A 23,553-nucleotide genomic window follows, 5' to 3' on the forward strand; every position below is an offset into this window, starting at 1 on the left:
CATTATGTTGATCTGATGCGTCAGTGCTGGTCGTCTAATCTCGACGAAAGGCCGCCGTTCAGCGAAATCGTTGCTCGTGTACAGCTGATGCGTCGTGAAGACTCGGAAAGAAATCAATCAGACGAGCATGTAGAGCTTGATGAAAGCAGCGTTTGATGGCAAGAATGTGAATATATATATATATATATATATATATATATATATATATATATATATATATATATATATATATATATATACATATACTGTATGACACGTGCATGACGACTAATTGTCAATGTCTGAGTGCGAGAATATACTTAGCATTATCTTAAAATGTGAGTTCACTTGAGGTCACTTATGTGCGAAAGTACGTTTCGAATGAAAACATTAAGCAATGCTTGACGTCAAATACCGTCCAACACAATCTTTGCGTACGCGATACTTGTGTTATACTGTGCTCTACATATAAATCAATTTAAATATATCTCTATATATAAAGAGATGATTTGCTTGTGTGTCTTTCTATCTATATCGGTGGGTATGTCTGTCTGTCTATGTGTCTGTCTGACTGTGTTTCTGTACGTCTGTCTGTCTCTCTGTTTATAAGAAATACAGTCAGCAGTTATCACCAAATTGGTCAAGATCAATATGTGTGCATTTTGATTCTAAACATTATGGTTTTTGAAAACTATTTGGCGGAGGATTATCTGTACCAGGGGTCAAAGAAGTCGAGAGACTTGATGCATGGTTCATAACAATAAATGACACCACTTCTCGTCTATTGCTCGGAATAGCTTTATTTGCATCTGCGCTAGTCCAGGAATCGATTGCGTCTCGTAGCTATACTCCGCAACTCAGTTTCGGCTACCGTGATGGGCGCCGCTCTCACCCTATGCCACGCCGGACAGGCCAAAACCGTGCGTGATCCGCACTGACGCCCCAAGAAGACGCCTGGCCAACCACAATTGGTTCGAGCCAAGCAAAGGCACCACTATTGTGATCGTCATGACGCTGCGATAGCGACTACTTCAGACGCGCGATCACCATACGCGGTAGCAAGACCAGCACTGAAACTACAGAAAGTATCGTTCCAGCGGCGAGTCGGCGGCGCTGCCCCAGACACCGAGGAATTCCTGATCGTAGATTTATCAGGCTCTGTTCAGATACCGCTTGAGATATTCGATAAGCTGGATGTTAACCGCAAAGTGCGCGTCGCTATCGACGAGGGCAATGTGACACCTGAATCGGGTGAGTGACAGATTTGAATCCGCCCCGACAGAGAATGGTACGATCGCACGTCGGACGGGACGACTGTACTGAAACCTTAGCCCGGACATCCGGTGTAGTAGGAAATCCGTCTCGGGGAAATCTGTCTCGGCCGAGACACATTTCCTTAGGATATCTGTCTCGGCTAGTCAGATTTGCTAGGAAATCTGTCACTACGCTGGGAAATTAGTCTTGGCCGAGACACATTTCCTTAGGATATCTGTCTCGGCCGAGGCGCTAGGAAATCTGTCACCACGCAGGAAATATGTCATTGTGTGTCTCACCCACACGCATGTGCAATTGTTTGATATTCTGAATGACGGGAAGCGCCATGGAAGAGCAAATGTACGAGCGGGTCGTTTTCTACCTTGAAAACGGTTCATATCCAACAGGTAGGCTCACGAAGAACAGCTGTCACACCGTCTCTACGTCCGTGCGATTGCCGATCCTCCTAACGATGTTGGTGATCTAGGTCTCTCGGAAAGCGAGAAGAGTGGTGTCCGTAAGAAATCCAAACTGTTCCAGCTAGAGGAAGGGATTCTCTACTTCCAAGACAAGAAACAATCGACACGCAGACAAGTTATCAGAGACGATACGACAAAAAGACAGGTGAACTCTCTAATTTCTCGGAGTTACGGGTTTCACCTCTAGTTAGCCATGCATGCCCTAAACTGGGGTGTAGCAATCATTTTTAAATTGTTCGGGCCTAACGCGCGCTAAAGGAGGTGACCGCGGCACGTGACAAAGCATGACTAGCGTGCGCTACCATCCAGCTAATGAAAAACAGTGTCCCCACCAATTAATCTAATTGACCTAACTGTACGTCCCCAAAGTTATGTTTTGACTTTGCCACAAACTGGTCATGAAAAACTATAATATGATCCACATTATCGTATATTTTAATATTGGCCTGTAATAAAGACTCTATATACTCCAAATAAATAAAAGTAAATAATATATTTAATTGTCTATACCTAAACTGGAAGTTGCGGAAATCGTCTGTTGGTGTAAGTCAGTAATTTCAAAATTGGTCGCCCTCACCCTTTGGCAGTTTTGGTACGCCCCTGCTAGTAAACTGCAAGGGCAGATGACAAAATTTCGTCATGTTGACTTAATAAAATGTTTACATTATGTCTTCTCTGTATATCCAGATTCTCCAAGGATGTCATGTCACTGGAGGTCATCATCTTGGCAGGGACAAAACGCTAGATCGAGTGACAAAGAAGTACTACTGGCTAGGAATAGTAGCTGATGTGAAACAACTAGTGAGAACAAGCATGCATAATTTTTTCAGAAGGTGCTTCAAAATACTGTCTCTGCACATTTCATTTCTCAGGTTCAACATTGTGATATATGTCAGAGAGTGAAAAGAAAGTTTGATCATCCATCAGAACCGTTACATCCATTACCTGTACCATCTAAGGTCTGGTCGCAAATTGGCGTTGACTTGGTTGGACCATTGCAAGTCACTAGTAGTGGCAATCAGTATATTGTTGTGGCTGTCGATTACTTCAGCAAATGGCCTGAAGCCAAAGCAATTCCATCGAAAGAAGCAATTCACGTTGCTGACTTCCTTAACTCACTCTTTCTACGACATGGATTTCCAGAGGTGTTGATATCCGATCAAGGTCGCGAGTTTTGCAATGCTATCTGCAATGAACTTTTGACAGAGACAGGAGTCAAACACAGAATTACGTCTGCCTACCACCCTCAAACAAACGGACTGACTGAGCGTTTCAATCAGACACTGAAAAATGGAATCTGCCAGATGACAAACTGCACAGATGAAGACTGGGATTCAACAATTGAGGCTATTCTATTTTCCTATCGCACTGCTGTTCATGCTTCGACCAAATTCACACCATTCTTTCTTTTTAATAATCGAGATCCTCGTATGCCTCTAGATGTGCAACTGCATGCACACCACGTCTCAGATTCAACTGCGGAAACCACGATGCATTGCCTGACTGATGAAGAGATGCAACATGATGTAGAACTGCTAGTCAATCTGAAACACCAGTATACAGCAGCTGCAAAACGAAATATTGTCAAAGCCCAGGAACGCCAGAAAGCTTACTATGACAAGCGCCATAATACATATTCTTTATCTCTCGATCTCAATGACCAAGTTCTTTTAAAAAATAGTAAACATGACAGCCGTAAGGGTGGAAAGCTGGACGTGAAGTGGACTGGTCCATACTGGGTGTCAGAACGTCTTCCGAAAGGCTGTTTCAAGCTGAAAAATGGAAATGGTGCTGTTCTGAAGCAAATCTTTCATGCAAGTCGTCTCAAACCGTATTATCCACCGCAGAGCTACGAGCCATGTGGTAGTGGCACTTCAGACGAGTGCAAAGATACCGTATGCAGCGATTTGAACATGATTGTTTTGCATACACATGGCGTAAGTTCTGTTTATTAGATCAATGAAGATGAAAATGCTGCAGAAGCCATTGAATGGCACGCGGATGACTTACCTCTTCTATCCCCTGCGTCTGCATGTGTACGTGTGGATGCTTCAGTTGCATTCCAACCTGATGCGCAACCTTCAAGGACACATCAAAATGAAGGACAGGTAGAGGTCTTCTACAGTGACAGTCAATTAATCTAAAAATAATGAATGTCGTTAATATACCATTTTACACCAACTTCATATGCCTAATAGAGCACTATAGCTGTGTTTGGATATTTTCCACCTTCTGTGCCTTGCAGGGGTTATTGGTGATGGATAACAGGACAGAAATAGAGGCCCGTTCATTACCATCTACAACTCAACCATCAGCTTCATCCAGGGAAATCTCAGATGAAACTGACAAGGGAGCTTCATCCAGGGAAATCTCAGATGAAACTGACAAGGCCACTGTTGGAAGCAGAAGTATCAAATGTGACAGACGTAAATTACGGTTGGAACCTAAGAAAAGAGTACGTTACCAGCTTGCGGTTAGCTCATTGAAAAATATCTTCTATTCTGTAATCCTTCTCTATGATTTGATTTGCCTTATACAGACAAATGAAGATGACAAAGAATGCAGTCAGACAGCGAATGAGGAGGAGAATAGCAGAGAAGAAGATGGAAAACGTAAGCGCAAGCTTGATTATAGGGGCCAAACTCAACCCCAAACAAAACGAAGACGTACTATAGTAAGTATCTCTTTGGGAAACCCTCTGAAAGGTTTAACTTACGTATTCCATGAATTGATTAGGAATCTAAGAAGAACAGTGTCACTATTTCAAGGCGAATGAGAGAAATTCTCATGCAAGGCCGCGAGCTTACGGATGAGCATATTTCTCTTGCTCACAACATACTAAAGAAACAGTTTCCACACATTGATGGCCTACAGTCACCGTTACTTGCACAGACGAATGGTTTTATCCCAGTCCAGCATGAGGGCATCCAGATACATCACGTCCCTGAGCGAAGCCATTGGGTAACTTCTAGTTGCTGTGGCCAACATATATCAGTTTATGACAGCAAAGAGGCCGGTTTTCAACTTAGTACTTCTCTCAGTCACCAGTTAGCCTTGATTTATAGGCTGGCGGTAGAAGATGAAAGCGAAGACGATGATGATGGAAATGATCCCATCAACTTGTTTGTTCAAAAGCCCTATGTCCAACAGCAGAGGGGAGGTTCGGATTGCGGACTGTTTGCCATTGCATTTGCTGTGCATCTTGCTTTTGGAGACAATTTATCGACTCTGCAATTCGACCAGGCACTGATGAGACGGCACCTTCTCAAATGCTTTCAGCAGAAAGAAATGATGCCTTTTCCGCAGATGACAAAGACCACGGCTCATCGTCCCAAGAGACTTCGCGGTGTCATGATTGAGCTTTGTCGTTGGTGCTTGATGCCCGAGACATTTGCTGCTACAGTGAAGTGCCAGAAATGCGATGATTGGTGTCATTTGAAATGTGCTAGACCGATATTGCCTACTAGGAGCAAAAAATGGACCTGTGGTAACTGCAAGTAAAAATTCTGCATGCATACACTAGCTGACACTATACACATGTATATAGTTCGTGTTTGCGTTCAACGTGCATTACTGTTTGCATTGTGTGTATGATGAGCCTAGAACTTTGTTTAAACTGTGCTGTACGTATACATACGTATAGTGGGAGGCTGCAGTACAAATGAGAAACCTGGAATGCTGTGTTATGTTCCCTAGAAACGTGGTTAAATATATCATGATTTAGGCCCATTAGTAAATTCCCTGCTGCATGGAGGCATTTTCAATACCGAAACACCGGCCGTTCTGGGTTTTCCTAGAACATTCAGAGTGAGCTGCGTTTCCTAGCTCCGAGACCGATTTCCTAGGAAATCTGTCCCGCCCGATACCGATTTCCTAGAACATGCAGGGCGTGACGGATTTCCTAGCTCCGAGACCAATTTCCTAGGAAATCCGTCTCGGCCGGGACAGATTTCCTGCCGGGACGGATTTCCTACTACACCGGGCCTCGGGTAATAACTCTGCTAAACACCAGCCTACCGCAGTGGGGTAGGAAGATGTTCGCGAGCAAGGGCCTGTGCCGTGGATGTCATCATGAGTAAGCAAAAACTACGTCGCTAGTCCGACCCTAACCGGATTTGCAAAAGTTACCGGCAAAGAAAATTTAAATTCATACACTGAGCGATGAGGCTGCAGCCCCAATTCTCCGTTTCCTACGGTGGTGTGCCGTATTGTACACGGTGGGCACGAACTAGGTTAAAAAATTCCAAAGCACATCACTGAACTTGGAATCACCCTACTCTGGTGCCTCGACTGATCCAGACTGTAAAAAGGATGTTGCAAACTAAATGGTTTTGACAATTTAGCAAGGTTTTAATAAAATTTGGTAAATACTATAGTATACATATACATTCGAATATTAGTAGATGAATTTTATATCTACAACTTAGTATCGTACATGTAATAAACTATGTATGGAAGCATTGGTGCAAAGCCATTAAAATACACATTCGGTTCCTGCTTACAACTCTACGTATTAGAGGCATGCTAAAAAATTATGATCCCTTACAAAGATGACCCAAATGTGTTTTGACTCTTGAAAATTGCTTCATTTCAATTTCAATTTATGGTGTTCCCAAAAAATTTTTCAAGCCCTCGGACACTTAATAACAACATGCCCTCAAGGTCTCTACATCTGTCACAATGTATTAAATTTATGATCACGCTTTTGTGTCCTAGAATCGTATACGTCCGTTATACATGTGCAGCCATTTATACGCTGGGGTTTGGGGGCTGGAAGGAGTCAAACTCCCTGCTCAGCGCTGCGAGTTGCCTTTCGATTCAAAGTAGTATAGCAGGGGCGTCGGAAGGGGGTCGGCCGCACGGCCATGGCCGTACCACTTTTCGAAAAATGGACTTTTGCCAGTCGGCCATTAGCGTATACTTCCGGTTTAGGGTTAACTGATTAAATAAGTAATATATTTCTAGTTACGTTAGCATTCTGTACAGCTAGATTTTCAGGCGGTAATTTATAAATTTACGCTCAGTCACAAAGATGAGGCTGACAACGCGAGGACACGGCAGCGGTAGATAGAGCGCACGCTAACCATTTCCGTGTGCTATATATGCAGATTGACGGGATTCCAGATGTCGGTGATCAGCCCTGTCAGCCTCGCCGTGCTTCATTTCCAAAAGTTTCGTTTGGGAAAAAAGCCCCAAAATCAAGATCATTTCAAGCTGCTTGGTTCGACAACTGGCCTTGGCTTCATTGGCACGACTCCGTTGAGAAAGTGTTCTGTCACGTCTGTGTGAAGGCTGCGAAGTCTGGCAAGCTGAAATGCAAGACTGCTGAGCAGGGCATTCATCTATCTCGGAGTTCAAAACTGGAATGATGCCACCCGCTTATTTCGTTCACACGCGAAATCAGACTGCCACAGAGAAGCGGTCGAGTCACTGATCACGCTACCTGCCACAACAAAGCACGTTGGTGAACTACTAAGAACTCGATTGGTTGAAGACAGAAAGAGAAACCGGGCCAGCCTCCTTCGCATTCTCAGGGCGCTGAGGTTCCTGGCACGTCAAGGTATTGCCCTCCGCGGTTCCGCCCTCACCAAAGAGATCGATAGCAATTTGTCACAGCTCCTTCGTCTTTTTTGTGAGCTTTCTACAGATCTCTCCGATTGGTTGCAGAAAAAGACAAATAAGTACACACGTGCAGACATACAGAATGAGCTGCTGAAGGTGATGTCACTTCGAATTCTTCGAGATGTCTCAGCCAAACTTGAAGGCACACCATACACCATTATGGTAGACGAAACCACTGACGCAAGTACCCAGGAGCAGGTTGTAATAGTTCTACGATGGGTGGATGAAGACCTAGAGCCTCATGAGGATTTTATTGGGCTGCACATCACTGCTTCAACTGATGCTAAGTCCATTGTAGCAATTATCAGGGATGTTCTTGTTCGTATGAACCTTAGTCTGACCAACTGTCGTGGTCAGTGCTATGATGGTGCAGCTGTGATGAAAGGATGTCTATCAGGAGTTGCTGCTCAACTCACTCAAGATGAACCACGAGCATTGTTCACTCACTGCTATGGTCATAGCCTCAATTTAGCCTGCCAAGACACCATCAAAGACATAATCCCTATCAAATATGCCCTCGACACAACATTTGAACTGTCAAAACTTCTCAAGTACTCAGCAAAAAGAAAGTCTGAGTACAAGCGACTTCAAGCTGAGATGGCTCCTCAAGACCCTGGATTTAGGACACTATGCCCTACGAGATGGACCGTTCGAGCAGCTTCTCTACAGAGTGTTATGCAAAACTTTTCGGTCATCCAATCCAGCTTAGACAGTTTTGCAGATATGGCAAAACGAGACCCAGAGATGTCTGCTCGGTGTACTGGTGTTGCTGCTCAGTTTTCTTCATTTGACTTTCTCTTTGGAGTAGCATTAGCAGAAAAAGTCTTGAAGTTGGTTGACAATCTGAGCAAAGCTCTTCAGCACAAGAAGATGTCTGCTGCACAAGGTCAAGTGTTAGCAGAACTTACCATCAAATCTCTTGCACTAATGCGTACAGAAGCTGAATTCTCAAATTTCTGGGAAAAGTTGATAGAGAAACAAAGCAAAGAAGATGTTGCAGAGCCTTCCCTTCCTCGGAAAAGGAAGCGTCCTTGCCGATATGATGAAGGAAGTTCGGGACACTTCGCAACATGTATAGAAGATCATTACCGGGTTATGTATTTTTCCGCTTTCGATATGGCAATTCAGTCTATCAAAAGCAGATTTGACCAGCCACACTATAAGATATACAGCAAGCTTGAATGCACACTTCTGAAGGGTGCTGCTGGAGAGAGCTATACGGATGACCTGTCTAGCATACAGGAGTTGTACTGCACAGACTTTGACAGCAATATCCTCCAGACGCAGCTATTGATACTGTATTCTCACTTTAGAGAAACGGCAGTCACACCAGCCCTGATGGATGTTGTGGACTATGTTAAGTCACTAGGGAAACCCGGCCAACTGCTGTTGTCTGAGGTGGTCAAACTTATACGCTTGATCCTTGTTGCTCCTGCAACAAATGCAACTAGTGAAAGAACGTTCTCAGCTCTCCGCATTGTTAAAACATACCTTCGGTGCACTATGACACAGGCAAGGTTAAATCACCTTTTAATGTTGCATGTGCACAAAGAAGCATGTGATAGTCTTGATCTAGAACTATGCATAGATGATTTCTGTAGGGAATCAGAACACAGAAGAAACATTTTTGGCTCAATGTAGATTTACGTACAGAAATAGCCTTGTAAGGTTTGACACATGTTGTTCTAGTAGTTACTAAGTGTTAATCTTGCGTTCTCTGTATGGTATTCAAGCTTTTAGAGAAATGTTTAGCGTGCGTTAACCGTTATATGATCACGCCCACCTAGCGCGCGTTAGGCCGGACCACTTTAAATTTGCTTCCGACGCCTCTGTATAGTAAGTCAACTTTGTTTCTAACGTTTTTCTAAGCAATCGGGATTCCTTATATTTCTTCTCATTCTTGTAAAAATGGTCTTTTTAATTATTGTATGTCTACATAATTCGAATTGCTAAAATATCATGTGACGGGTTTGTGAAGTCTTTGACCAGTTCTTGGTAAATAATTAACGTATCTCTCACTTCTGAAGCCTGGCTACGGCCATTCTCGCGCGCATCCAGCTCCTCCCTCTTCTCGACTTGAAGAAAGAGGAAGAGCTGGTTGCACGAAACTAGGTGACTGCCATAAAGCACATATATTTAATATGTACTCTGCTGAAGAGGGCACGTGCATCCAGTGAACCGTCAAACGCAAATGCTACCAAAGGTAAACAAAAACCTTTATTATTTTAGCGCACGTTAAGGCAAAACTGAGATTCTTTGCTTTCTATTCGCCACTAACTGTAAGTATAATAACTTTTTGTGCACTTATACGAACATGTACTTACACAATATTTGCGCAATGTTTGCGTGGTTGGGTGTCGTACGGCGTGCGCGCTAGATAATTTGGTCTCTCGACCGATCCTATGACGTTGAATCAATTAATTAGCTGCGGCTGATACGTAGTTGAATGATAGCCTATTCAACGTTGGACTGCTCATTGCCTCTGTATAACAGTGCTCTTCGCGAGTGCTTGCAAATCCCGTATGTAGCTACATCATATTTTGTTTGTAGTGTTATTCAGCGTTTACGTCAAGCTAGAGTATACCAAAAGCAACAAATAGAGATTGTGTGTTTGACTTCACAACCACGTTATATCCCTGAAGTCGCCATCTTAGGGCTAAACGTATTAGCATGGCTTATAGTTGCTGTGTTTTTGGCTGCCACAATCGTAGAAGCCAGTGCAGCAACATATATATGCTTTTGCTCTACACGGGCTGTACTAACCAGTCAGTGACCTGAAACGCGTCATCTGAGCAACAGACGGCGGGCAGCGTGGATATCCAGGCTAAACAGAAAGAACTGCAAACCGTGGCAGCATTCGCGTGTTTGCTGCGAGCACTTTCTCTCTGGTAGAGCTAGTATGCTCTAGAATAAAAGAGTAATCTATGCCACTCTCAACGATTCTAGGAAAGCCATCCTCTGTGTATGACTCAACTAACCCTGACTGGCTACCATCTGCAAGGATGGGTTATGTTGCTTCGAGCAGTGTCAGTAGTGAGAGATTTGTTCGTCTAAAGAGAAGGTCTAGACCACCTAACAGCTTTTGGGGGAAACCAACGTAGGTTAGTAGTAGATACAACCATTGATGATGATGACAAAGACGATTCTCTAGAGACTGATCACGACCTGCCAATGGATACATTTCTAGCACAAGACGTTACTGAAACAAACGCAGTCTGGTTGTGCTTGTCAAAACAAACCGTTGAAGGAAAGAGCATTGAATTCATGAAATGGATATAGAGAAGCCGAGAAATGAATGTGACTGCCTTCGAAGAGAGAAGAACTGCCTTTTGAAAGACAACAAGACTCTTCGGGAAGACAATGAGTGGCTGCGAATGGACATACTCAAAGTCAAGGAAGATGCAAAAAATGTTTGTGTCATTTGAGTTTCTTAAAGTGAATCAACAGAAGTTGAAGTTCTACACAGGTTTTAAATGGATTTACACACACACACACACACACACACACACACACACACACACACACACACACACACACACACACACACACACACACACACACACACACACACACACACACACACACACACTAAAAAGCAGTCTACTCTCGGATTTGTTGTCTTTTAAGGACTCCTGAATGGGCAATAGTTCTTGCTCTGTTTAACCTTGTTTTGCCAACTATACATGGTTCAAAATTTCCTAAGGCTTCCGCTTTTATCATGTTTCTTACGAAACTCCGACTAAATATTTGTGATCAGGACATAGCATACAGATTTGGCATTCACAGAACAACAGTGTCAAGAAGTTTTCAGCGAGTGTTGGAAGCAACTGCCATCAGAACATCACACCTGATAAAGTGGCCAGACAGAGAGACCCTACGTCAAACTATGTCTACTTCTTTCAAAGATTCTTTAGAAAGTGTTTTGTGATTATTGATTGCACTGAAGTATTTATGGAGAGGTCTTCAGATCTTCTTGCCTTTGAACAAGTATGGAGTCATTATAAGCACCATTCAAAAATCGGTTTTTGCTTGGAATTTTACCAAAAGAGACTGTATCAATTTCTGTCGCAGTGTGTTGGTAGACGGATGTCAGACAAAAAGGCTGTTGAAAATGTCAACTTAGGGCACATTTACTGTCAGGTATGGTGGTGGTGGTGGTGGTGGTGGCGGCGGCGGCGGCGGTGTGTGTGTGTGTGTGTGTGTGTGTGTGTGTGTGTGTGTGTGTGTGTGTGTGTGTGTGTGTGTGTGTGTGTGTGTATTGGTAGTGTGTGTTACATATACTTTGAGTGTGTGTATTTTGTCGTGTGTGTTACATACATATCATATGTTACATATGTATCCTTAGAAAACATTATATTGGCTTACAGAGGCTTTCTGTGTCAAGACTATGTCAGTTTGGTATTGGCTGGAGTAAAAAACCCTCCGTTTACTAGAGGCAAAGGACAGCTGGAGCAGAAGGAGGTGGACTGGAGTAGAGATTTGTCTGCTATCAGAATAGTTATTGAAAGAGTCATTGGAGTGGTTAAATAAAAGTACACCATTCTGAGTACCTGTCTTATTCTGAGACAATCAAAATGGAACCATTTGATTAGACATTTCACATTGTCGCACATAATCATGTCACCAATACAGGTTTATATCAGTAGCACCACAACATAGAAAAGTCTTCATGGTTCTGAAAGTTCTCTACTGGCTCAAGACACCGGTCGACGTAGCAGAAGGGGTGAACATTGTTGCTTCATAATAAGAATTGGCAACAGGCTTCATTGTGTACCACTTCCTACAATTTCAGGTAGACCTCCATATACAAAGAATTTTTTAACAGCATCTATCATAGATTGGTGAAAGTCACTGTCTGTTGCAATCCTTTCCACAACCAACTCTTTCTCTGTCCATACCGCAAAGTCACAGTATGGTACTCGTCAGACCATCATTTGTGTTTGAAATTGAAAGTAATATAAATGATTTCGTTGTAGTTTTCATTCTCCAGCTACCTTAGTCAGACAGAAGATATTTTGCTAAACATCCGGGAGATTATTTCGGTAGCAGTAAGGACACCTAACTTCCAAGACACCTTTCCCACAGCATTAGCAGCTGACGATCCGATCTGGCGATGTTTCAATGAAGGGGTTGTTTATGTTAATGAAAAACCTATTTTTCATAATCTCAAAGCTTTCATGCTGGGTACAAACAGTATAGCTTTTTACGCCTCTACAGCATCGGTCTTGTGGCAACAGCCCCACCTATTAGCAAATAAAGTATAGTTATATACGTAAAGACATTAATGTATGGTATATGTATTGTACTTGGCTGCTGTTGTAGAAAATGTGAGAGCATGTGGGTAGCAAATCCATTTTATGAAGCTTGGTAAGAGCATACAGGGATGGTGCTTCCACATCTATAATATGTAGGATGTTGTCCAGCATATCGCACATGCAGACATAAATTGTACTTCCCATACATTATGCGTTCATGGAAATACCTTCTTGTATTCTGTACTTTTTATGCTCTCACTATCGTTTCCACATGTCGTACAAAGTAATACGTACGCCATGTAATATTTGCAGCTTGACCGTTTCTACTATTCTCGAGATAATGACATTATCTTCCATTTCAAAGGTCATTTTGACTGAGACAAAGCTGGTGGATCTTGTAGTGGCATTACTTCCAATCGCGCATTATTCACTATCAGGCCTGTCAATACCAACTCTTCTTTGTCTTCTTCATTCATCAAAGTAGTCTGCCAAGTTTCTGTTTTCGTCGGACACACGCACATGATCCACTCTTCAGGAGTTTGCTTAGATAAAGTCATCACGATATCTTCTGTTGTCACGCATTCAGCAACCAATCTGACTGACAACGGCCTCTGCATCTTGTCGGCCGCCATTCTTTCTTGTTCTTGATCGTGGTTAGTCTTTCGATCGATTAGGCTCGCAATTTACGTAGCCTTTAGGTAAATATACGTTTCGGTCGTTAAAGTTCTCTAAAATGACTTAGAATCCACTCTGTATCGGGAACGCTTGCGAAGCTACCAAACCTCGTGGCATCTTCCGAGCCTCGCAATACATACATACATTTTTCTGTTTTATTAAAAGAGCCCAAAAGTGATAATACGGATTACATTGAAACTAGTATACTACAATTTTCGTTCCACTAATCGTAACTGATAAACATATGTTGCCACTATTGCTGGAGGCCGCAATTTCTGTCTCTTCGTATAGTAAGTAGTTAGCGGCACACTGACGTAAATCTTTTCTCTTCGGCTTTTTGCTAGCAAAAGTTGCTTGAAAATGTTGGTACTTTCTGATATTCTTATACCATGTTTACAAAGATATTTTTGTGTAATTCGTAGAGTATCCTGCCATTTGCAGCAGTCAGTGAAAACATGGCCAAATGTATCTTTTTGCTTGTTGCAGGCCAAAAGCCATATCATTGTCACTTAGACCACAGATAAAAAGTTTGTTCTGAGTTGGCAATACTTTATGCAACATTTTCCAGAATGTTTCTTTTTGATATGATGTCATTGAATGCACTGTCGTGATCGACCACAGTTCTTTCCATTGCATCTCCGAAATTGACCTAACCGCATTTCACCTCTCATATCAAGGAGGACTTTCTGTAAATGAGGCTTTGAAATGTTCATGAGCTTTCTTCGTTGAGATATCTTGTATTGAAGTAGAACAACCTCCATTCCTAAATACGTGTAGCTCCCGCATCCATTTATTCTGAAAACAGCATGATGCTTTTAGCAGTGTCCGCAAATGCTGAGGAATGGCTCTGTCTAAAGCTGAATATACTGAATGAGACACCGTATTTGATGGTGGTCTCGGTTTACTATAAAAGTCATGTACTGCTATGTATCCAGACCTTGCCAGTGACGGATAGTATAGAGGCCGATTATGTTCATCTGTAATATGAGCGTTGCCCCACAGTGCTTCTGCACATGCTTCTTCATAGAAACGTGGTTTCACTGGCTTTCTTGTTCCTCCACATTTCTGCCACACCTTTAACAGATGACGGTAAAAGGGTGGTCGTACTGCCACAAGCCGACCTGATAGTTCCCAGTTGGCTGCACCGAAAGCTCGTATCCCTAACCTGTATAAACCCCCAATATTTTGGAACCAGTAGAAAGCATAGTTCATCCAATCTGTGTAAACACTGGCCGTGAATAAACTCTGGATTTGAATTGGATTTATCTCAGATGGGAGATGTGGAACATCTAGTCCTCCAAAATTCCTTGATGATATGGACACTTCACAATTTACAAGAGGTTGAGGCTCCTGCCAGACAAATGACCAGATCGCATTTTTGAACATTTCATTAGGTGCTGTGACATTGTAAAAGCACGTGCTGCGTACTATACCCTGGACATGGCAAATCTTTGAAGCAGTTTGGTTCTCCCGTAAATGGATAGATCTCTCTTTTTGCACATTGCTAATGCTGTTTGAAGTCTTTGTACGATATCCTTCCAGTTCGCCGACACCGCAATGAAATAGGTTCTTGTGTATGTCATCCCAAAATTATTATGCTTTCTGAAGTCCAGTCTATTTGTAACTGTTCATCTTGTCGTGAGTGCCAAGATCCTAGCCATAATTCTTTTGACTTTATACGATAAGGTCTTGCTCTTGTTGCCAGTTCATATAGTTGTAGCTCCTCATCGAGAGCTGCAAATTTTCGTTATTTGAAACAAAACAAGTTGTGTCATCTGCAAATGCTGAAACTTTGACTGAGTGCGTTGTGTCTGGCACATGAGTTCCTTCTATTCTTACATTTGCACGAACAGCTTCAACCTAAGGTTCTGGACTCAGCACATACAGTAGTGGTGACAATAGCAACCTTTTCGTACTCCTCTTAATTATTTAAAATGACACGAGAAACAATAATGTGATATAGAAGCCTGATGCAGGCGATCAAACTAGGACCAAACTAAACTTCTTCAGTACGGTGCAGGCCCGTAGGAAGCAAATAAAAAGTGGTACGGCCTAACGCACGCTAAAGGGCGTGGCTTTTAATTTAGTGCGCGTTAAAGCAAGAGACCAATGCTCCAATTAATAATGATTATTTAGTAAACTTTCCAAATAGTGATTCCCTGTGCTCAGACCCTGCTACGAACCTATTCCCAATCTCTGCTAAATCTAAATCATCAGTAAGGTCCTTGTGAACGTGCAGTACCATACAATTATTAAGCCTGATTTGGCTCATTGTGCTTGGTCTGGCTAGGCGAGGCTACAAAAAGTGGTGCGGCCATGGCCGCACCAGCCGCACCGGCTCCTACGGGTGAATAAATATTGCAAGTCCAAATACCTTTGTTTGATCTAGAGAAATAGCTGCTGTTGCAGTTTCTGTAGCTTCACAGCGCTGCACGATGTCCCTGACTATGGCACAATTGTCAGAGATAGTCCTCTTCAAATTGCAGTAAGCCAGATTGGGATGAATACGTCGCGGCAGAACGTGTTTGAGACGGTTGCTAAAGCTTTAGAAATGATTCTATAATTCGTATTTTAAAAAGTGATAGGCCTCTAGTTCGAGAGGCTCTCGCGATCTCCACCCTTGTAAAATAATCTAATAAGACCCGTTCTTTGACTTGATGACAAAGATTCTGAGATGTTGACTTCATTAACCATTTGAACAAGGTCGTCTTTGAGGCAATCCCAAAATGTACGATAAAACTCAACAGGCAGTCCATCCAGTCCCGGAGCTTTTCCTGTCTTGAGTCGTCTCACGGATATAGTAAGATCCTCTAATGACAGAGAACCTTCACATGAAACTCGGTCGTTGCCACTTAATACAGTATCTATTTTGCTCAGAAAGTGTCGTCTGGCATTAGAGCAAGTTGTCTCTTGTTGATATAGTTCTCCATAAAAATCACGTACTGTTGACAGAAGTTGGTTTTGTGTTCTTGTCCAATGTAGGTTTTCAATTGACAGAATTGTTGTTTACCAGATTGACGTATCTCAGTCGAAGCAGAGAATTTTCGTGATGTTTTCCGATGTTCAAGCCATTCTGTTCGACAGCGTAGATGACGTCCACGAATTTCTTCTCTGTCTATTTTTGTCAAGAAACACTTGCACTTTTCATATCTATGATTACAGACAGATCACCGTTCTGTACACGTAAATCTGTCTTTTGCAAAGACATTTCAATCTTGCGTCTATGCTGTGCTTGTCTTTTGTGTCTGATTATGCCGTACGTACTTTATACATAATTCTCTTATCCGAGACTTTCCACTATCCCACCATTCCATAATTGATTCAAACCGATATTTTCGCTGACGCTAGTGTTCCCACAGAGCAATAATTTGAATACGAAAGCGTTCCTCTTGCAAAAATGACGTATTAAATTTCTAATATGCTTGTCTCTTTGTAGCTTTGGACTTTGACTTCAAACCTTGTATGGACATCATAATGCTGCTGTGATCACTGAATGCAGCTGGAGTAACAGAAATGTTACATATATCATGACTAATGTCTTGAGAACCAGAAACATATCGATCCTTTCTACAACACCACTGTGTTGTTGCACCCATGTGAAACCTTGAATATCTCGTTTCCTCTTCCTATATACATCTAGAAACATATCGATCCTTTCTGCCACACCACTGTGTTGTTGCACCCATGTGAAACCTCGAATATCTGGGTTCCTCTTCCTATATACATCTTTAAGATTGAAGTCGGCAATAAACTTCTGCATGGTATTGATACTAGCAGTACGCGGTTGAAAGAGTGATGAAGAGATTTTGTCATTCTTTGGGTCTATTACACAGTTAAAGTCTCCACATATAATGTGATTGCCATATTGCCTAAGCTTTGATTCAGATCAGTCAGAAATGCCTCACTTTCAGTGTTCGATACTGGAGAATAGATTGCTGCCAAGCAAATTTCATATTCTCCAATAATTTTTAGTATAACATATCGCCCGTTTACATCGACTTTCTCTAGTGCATATTGCCAGTTAGTCTGACAGGATTTATTAACGACAATATAGACTCCTCTAGAATGATTAGTTTCATGCGAATGGTAAATGTCATGATTTGCAAACTGGTGTTCCCAACCTAACTAGATTCAACAGCGACATATGTCTCTTGCAAGGCCAAAATGTCAATGTTATGCTTGGTCATCCAACAACATAAGGCTTCCCGCTTAGTGGCATCATTTGTCCCTCTTACATTTAGTGTTCAAAGTTTTAGGCTCATTTTAACACAACAGGATTTGAAAAAAGGAAATTAACTCAACTTAAGTTTGTCTTTCATATCCTAATTGGGAGAATCTGGGTGTTCCTGCTCCTGTTTTTTCTTTGCCTTCTGAAGTTTGTCTCTTTCTTGTAGTTGTTTGGCTCTATAATGCCGTCTTTGCTTTGGGACGTTTCATCAGGTGGAGACGGCTGCCCAAATCTCTTTTTCCTTCGTGATCTCCTGATTCACACTGACTGGTCACTTTCCATGCCAGAAGCTGAATTGTGATCACTGATTGATTGATTGATTGGCGTCATTCATGTCATCTGCTTTTGTTTCCACGTTCTCTGTCATTGAGCTTACTTGTGTTGCAGCATTATTTCCTGTTGGTTCTGGATGAACCACGTCTTCTAAAAGCTCGGTAGCCGTAACAATACTAGATCTGTTAATGTTGCCAGGGCAGTGCTTGTGTAGATGATCTTCAGATCCACAAGTATAGCATCGTCTGTATAAAGGTGGTTTAGGACATTGCGCAATGCAGTGTTGATATGAACCACAACGATAGCATCTTAGTGGCTGTCCTGCATATCTAACAAACAAGGGAGGCAAGTACTGACCTATCAGGGCTGATGTCGGAAATGTACCTCTAGGTTCCATAACCATAAAGATTCTCACTCTTGTCTCGATGGTTGGAGCAAAGAAGTAGGTTCGTCTTCGACCAACAATCACCATGCCGCAACTACTCAGTAGCGACTTCACGACTTCATCAGGCATCTCGTAAGGCATTTTTACATCGACATAGGCAGGAGGCTGTCTTTCCCCTTTGGAATTGTATGACAAGTGTACTGATTGTCTTGAGCGTCAATGCCACACGCTAACACATTGTCACGTGCGGTTTCATCACTAAATGTAAGCTGCCAAATGTCCTTGCCCATTTAATTTGGGTCACGCATTTTACATTGTCTACTGAAACAACATCTTTCAGACCTTCAATGACATCCTTTGTAGAAAGAACATCGTTATCTCCAACAACGTTCAATCGCAAAGTGAGCAGTCGCCGTAGAGACATAGTATAGTGCAAAACCCGAGAGAGCGTCAAACCAGCAGCCAACTCGGAGCCTCGAAATACCCTTACATACATTTTTTGTTACAATGGCCCTTAAGGCCCAGGTTACTGCAGACACTACGTACTTGCTACTTTACAATCTAAATCTAATCTAACAGTCACTATATGTCACCAAGTCTCTTCATCTTTGCTGCTTAGACAGAACTGAGAGAGGCAATTGTATGTTAGTTCCTTGCCCAAGGAAACTTATGTATGTGGCCCTCCCCCACTTGAACTCTAACCAAAACGTCCCGAATGTAGCCAATACATACATACATACATACATACATACATACATACAATTTTTGTTTACAAGAGTCTCCAAGGCCCAGGTTAGATACTGCAATGACTAACCTTGCTATACATACATTTTTTGTTTGTACATACGTACATACAAGAGCCCTTAAGGCCCAGGTTCGATACTACAAGTACAATCTAAACTCAGTTACTATTTGTCATAATATGCTTCTTCATCTTTGCTGCCTGGGAGTACTGCTGCTGCTGCCGCTGCTGCTGCCGCTGCTTCTGCCGCTGCTGCTGCTGCTGTTGCTGCCTCAGCAGTCACTCCATCATGGCACTCCATCATGTCACCAGGTACGTCCCACTCGCTGCACTTCACACTTCATACTTTACACTTCACACTTGCTGAACAGAACTGACAATCCGGAGAGTGAGGCAATTGTATGTTAGATCCTTGCCCAAGAAACTTATGTATGTGGCCCTCCCGCATATAAACTCTGAGACAAAGATCCCGGATATAGCCAATGCATACATACTTAAGTACATACATACATACATGTTTTGTTTACAAGAGCCTCTAAGGCCCAGGTTAGATACTGCAATGACTAAGCTTGCTATACATACATACATACATACATACATTTTTGTTGTTACAACGACCCTTAGGGCCCAGGTTTCTGCAGACACTGAGTACTTGCTACGATACTTTCTACGATACTAGTATACAATCGAAACAATCGAAACACTATTAGCAGTCACTGTCTATATGTCACTTCTTCTTTGCTTCTTGGACAGAACTGACACTCCGGAGAGATAAGCAACTGTATGTTAGTTTCTTGCCCATACATACAATTTTTTGTTACAATTACAAGGACCCTTAGGGCCAAGGTTACAGACACTAAATACTTGCTACCGTACAATCTAAACTCAGGTACTATATGTCATCATGTTCTTCTTCATCTTTTGCTGCCTGGCAGTGTTGCTGCTGCTGCTGCTGCTGCTTCCGCCGCCTCCGCTGCCGCCGCCGCCCACTGCCGCTGCCGCTGCTGCTGCTGCCTCAGCAGTCACTCTATCATGTCACTAGGTACGTCCGACTTTCTGTACTTCATACTTGCTGGACAGAACGGACACTCCGGAGAGTGAGGCAATTGTATGTTAGTTCTTTGCCTAAGGGAACTTATGTATGTGGCCCTCCCGCACTCAAAACTCTGGCCGAAGGTCCCGGATGTTGCCAATCTCCAACTGCACATTCTAATTAATTGAGCCACATACATTTTTTGTACATACGTAAATACAAGAGCCCTAAGGCCCAGGTTCGACACCGTAATCACTATTCTGCAATCTAACACTACTCTATCAGAAGTCACTATCAGAAGTCACTATGATGTACTTCACACTTGCTTTACTTGCTGTAGATACTTGCTGTAGACAGAAACTGACAGTCCGGAGAGAGAGGCAATTGTATGTTAGTTCCTTGCCCAAGGGAATTTATGTATGTGGCCCTCTCGCACTTAAACTCTAACCCGAAGGTCCCGGATGTTGCCAATCTCCACTGCACCCTCTAACCAATTGAGCCACATCCATACATTTTTTGTACATACGTACATGCTAGAGCCCCTTAGGCCCAGGTTCGATACTACAATGACTAAACTTGCTACACTCTAAACTTTCAGCAGTTACTCTATCATGTCACTAGGTACGTCATGCTTGCTGTACTTCACACTTCATACTTCATACTTCATACTTGCTGGACAGAACTGACACTCCGGAAAGAGAGACAATTGTATGTTAATTCCTTGGCCAAGGGAATTTATGTATGTGGCCCTCCCGCACTCAGACTCTTACTTAAAGGTCCCGGATGTGGCCAATCTCCAACTGCACACTCTAATCAATTGAGCCATATACATACATTTTTTTTTGTTTGTACATACGTACATACAAGAGCCCTTAAGACCCAGGTTCGATACTGCAAGTACAATCTAAACTCAGTTACTACATGTCATCAGGTTCTTCTTCATCTTTTGATGCCTGGGAGTGCTGCTGCTGCTGCTGCTGCCGTCGCCGCCGCCGCTGCTGCCACCGCCCACTGCTGCCGCCGTCCACTTCTGCCGCCGCTCACTGCTGCCGCCGCCCACTGCTGCCACCGCCCACTGCTGCCGCCGCTCACTGCTGCCGACGCTGCCGCCTCAGCAGGCACTCTATCATATTTCCAGGTACGTCCCACTCGCTGCACTTCACACTTCATACTTCACACTTCACACTTGCTGGACAGAACTGACACTCCGGAGAGTGAGGCAATTGTATGCTAGTTCCTTGCCCAAGGGAACTTATGTATGTGACCCTCCCGCACTCAAACTCGGACCCGAAGGTCCCGGATGTTGCCAATCTCCAACTGCACACTCTAACCAATTGAGCCACATACATTTTTTGTACATAAGTAAATACAAGAGCCCTAAGACCCAGGTTCGACACCGTAATCACTATTCTGCAATCTAACACTACTCTATCAGAAGTCACTATCAGAAGTCACTATAATGTACTTCACACTTGCTTTACTTGCTGTAGATACTTGCTGTAGACAGAAACTGACAGTCCGGAGAGAGAGGCAATTGTGTGTTAGTTCCTTGCCCAAGGGAATTTATGTATGTGGCCCTCTCGCACTCAAACTGTAACTCGAAGGTCCCGGATGTTGCCAAACTCCACTGCACCCTCTAACCAATTGAGCCACATCCATAAATTTTTTGTACATACGTAAATACTAGAGCCCCTAAGGCCCAGGTTTGATACCGCAATGACTAAACTTGCTATACTCTAAACTTTCAACAGTCACTCTATCATGACACTAGGTACGTCATACTTGCTGTACATCATACTTCATACTTCATACTTCATACTTGCTGGACAGAACAGACACTCCGGAGAGAGAGAGGCAATTGTATGTTAGTTCCTTTATGTATGTGGCCCTCCCGCACTCAAAATCTGGTCGGAAGGTTCCGGATGTGGCCAATATCCAACTGAACACTCTAACCAATTGAGCCACATACATACATACATACATACATACATACACACACACACACACACACACACACACACACACACACACACACACACACACACACACATACATACATACATGCATACATACCTACATACATACATACATACATATACATACATAAATACATGTACCTACATACTAAATACATACATATATACATACATATATATATATATATATATATATATATATATATATACATATACTTATACTGACATAAATTAGTCTATACTCTTGCATTATTGTATAAAAGTTTGTACTACCAGTGCCGCTTAAATTTTCGTTTTCTTTAACATCTGCTGAGCTCGGTTCAACATTTTAAAAACGCCTACAGTAGAGTTTAACTACATCTTATATCAAGTGTTCTATCTATTACATTATAACCTAGCGCAGAGTAGCGCAAAGTCTGACAGACTTCTTTGGCTAAAAAAACGTCAAACGTACCGAAAAGCAGTTCCAGCTCAAGCACCTTCTCTTACGCGCGAGCAGGCGCGTTAACAACACGTGAAGTCAAACAGTGAGCAAGGAGGAAGGGTTGATTTGCGAAGCTAGCTGTAACCACACATATGTACTGCACCTCAATATACGACTATGAATGAATGGACCTAAAAGTTTCGGAGACCTGTGCCCCAATGTGTCTCCTTTACGCTGCTAAACGTAACAGGTCTGTTATGTTTGTAGAGATAGCCATTCGTGTAACAAACACAACTCTGTTAGTAATTATAAAATCCAAACAGGACAACTCAATTTCGGTCGGTGAATCACTGACCGCTACTGCTATAACTATCTGTAAAGCCAAATCACATCTTGCCCTCTCTACCACAGTGTAGAGGGGTATACCATCTATCGTTGTATGCCGAACATCTCATAGTCTTTATGCCATGTTTGGGCCCTTCGTAATCTTGATGGTCTTGCAGAAAGTTTTTCTCTCCCCCCTCCCCTTTGTCGTCTCACTACCCGTGCTTCTTGTAGTCCTATCCTCTCTTGGCAACTCATCTATCTTCCTTCTCTATCCATCTGCCGTTGTTTTTGCTGGCAACTACATCTATCTGTCCGCATTCCATCTAGTACCATCACCCAAACAATAGGTATCGTGTCCTCCATTTTCTACCACCTCCAAGGGCTCGGATAATCTTGGGTGCAATTGCTTTTCCTTACTGCACGTTGGACTCTCACAAATTTACCCTCCTTCAAAGAATAATCCTTTGCATTATGTTCTCTATCCACTCTCTCTTTTAGTTTGAATTGTTCTTGTCTAAATCCTCGTTGTTGTATCTTCTGTTCAAAAATAGCATTGTCTTCCTCCATATCCCTATTTACATTATCCTTGGTATTCACTTGTGGTGGTAAAACTGCATGCAAGAGAAGTCGAAATTCTCTTTTTATCTTCATTTCCGCTGGTGATCGCTTTGTCACAATGTATGAGATGTTGCTTTGTACTTTATCAATATCCGCTTAGTTGCTTCAGGGAATGATCTGCCTTCTAACAAGTGTGTTCTGAAACCTTGTTTCACAACTTGGTTAAACCTCTCTACTCCACCGTTCGCTTGTGGATGGTATAATGATGTTGTATATGCTGAATACCTATTTTTTCAAGAAAGGACTCAAATTGTCCTGAAACAAATTGAGGTCCGTTACCTGT

The 23,553-nt window shown here is 42.6% G+C and overlaps 3 protein-coding genes across 3 annotated transcripts; all 3 read left to right on the forward strand.

Moving 5' to 3' along the window:
• Positions 1-1,471: 1,471 nt before the first annotated feature.
• On the forward strand, positions 1,472-5,628 carry LOC134178485 (uncharacterized). The gene is made up of 8 exons (XM_062645361.1): positions 1,472-1,640; positions 1,721-1,857; positions 2,400-2,513; positions 2,585-3,607; positions 3,668-3,820; positions 3,958-4,185; positions 4,252-4,386; positions 4,449-5,628. The coding sequence occupies exons 1-8, from the start codon at positions 1,565-1,567 to the stop codon at positions 5,211-5,213; spliced, it is 2,631 nt and encodes an 876-aa protein (XP_062501345.1). The 5' UTR covers positions 1,472-1,564; the 3' UTR covers positions 5,214-5,628.
• A 1,208-nt stretch (positions 5,629-6,836) lies between these two features.
• LOC134178486 (zinc finger MYM-type protein 1-like) lies at positions 6,837-8,173 on the forward strand. The gene is made up of 3 exons (XM_062645362.1): positions 6,837-6,979; positions 7,046-8,089; positions 8,143-8,173. Exons 1-3 carry the CDS (start codon positions 6,837-6,839, stop codon positions 8,171-8,173), a joined length of 1,218 nt encoding a protein of 405 aa, XP_062501346.1.
• A 30-nt stretch (positions 8,174-8,203) lies between these two features.
• LOC134179040 (uncharacterized) lies at positions 8,204-9,091 on the forward strand. Its single transcript, XM_062645943.1, has one exon. The coding sequence runs from the start codon at positions 8,205-8,207 to the stop codon at positions 8,973-8,975; it is 771 nt and encodes a 256-aa protein (XP_062501927.1). The 5' UTR covers position 8,204; the 3' UTR covers positions 8,976-9,091.
• Positions 9,092-23,553: the final 14,462 nt, after the last annotated feature.

Source organism: Corticium candelabrum, chromosome 4, assembly GCF_963422355.1.
Source record: "Corticium candelabrum chromosome 4, ooCorCand1.1, whole genome shotgun sequence".
NCBI lineage: Eukaryota > Metazoa > Porifera > Homoscleromorpha > Homosclerophorida > Plakinidae > Corticium > Corticium candelabrum.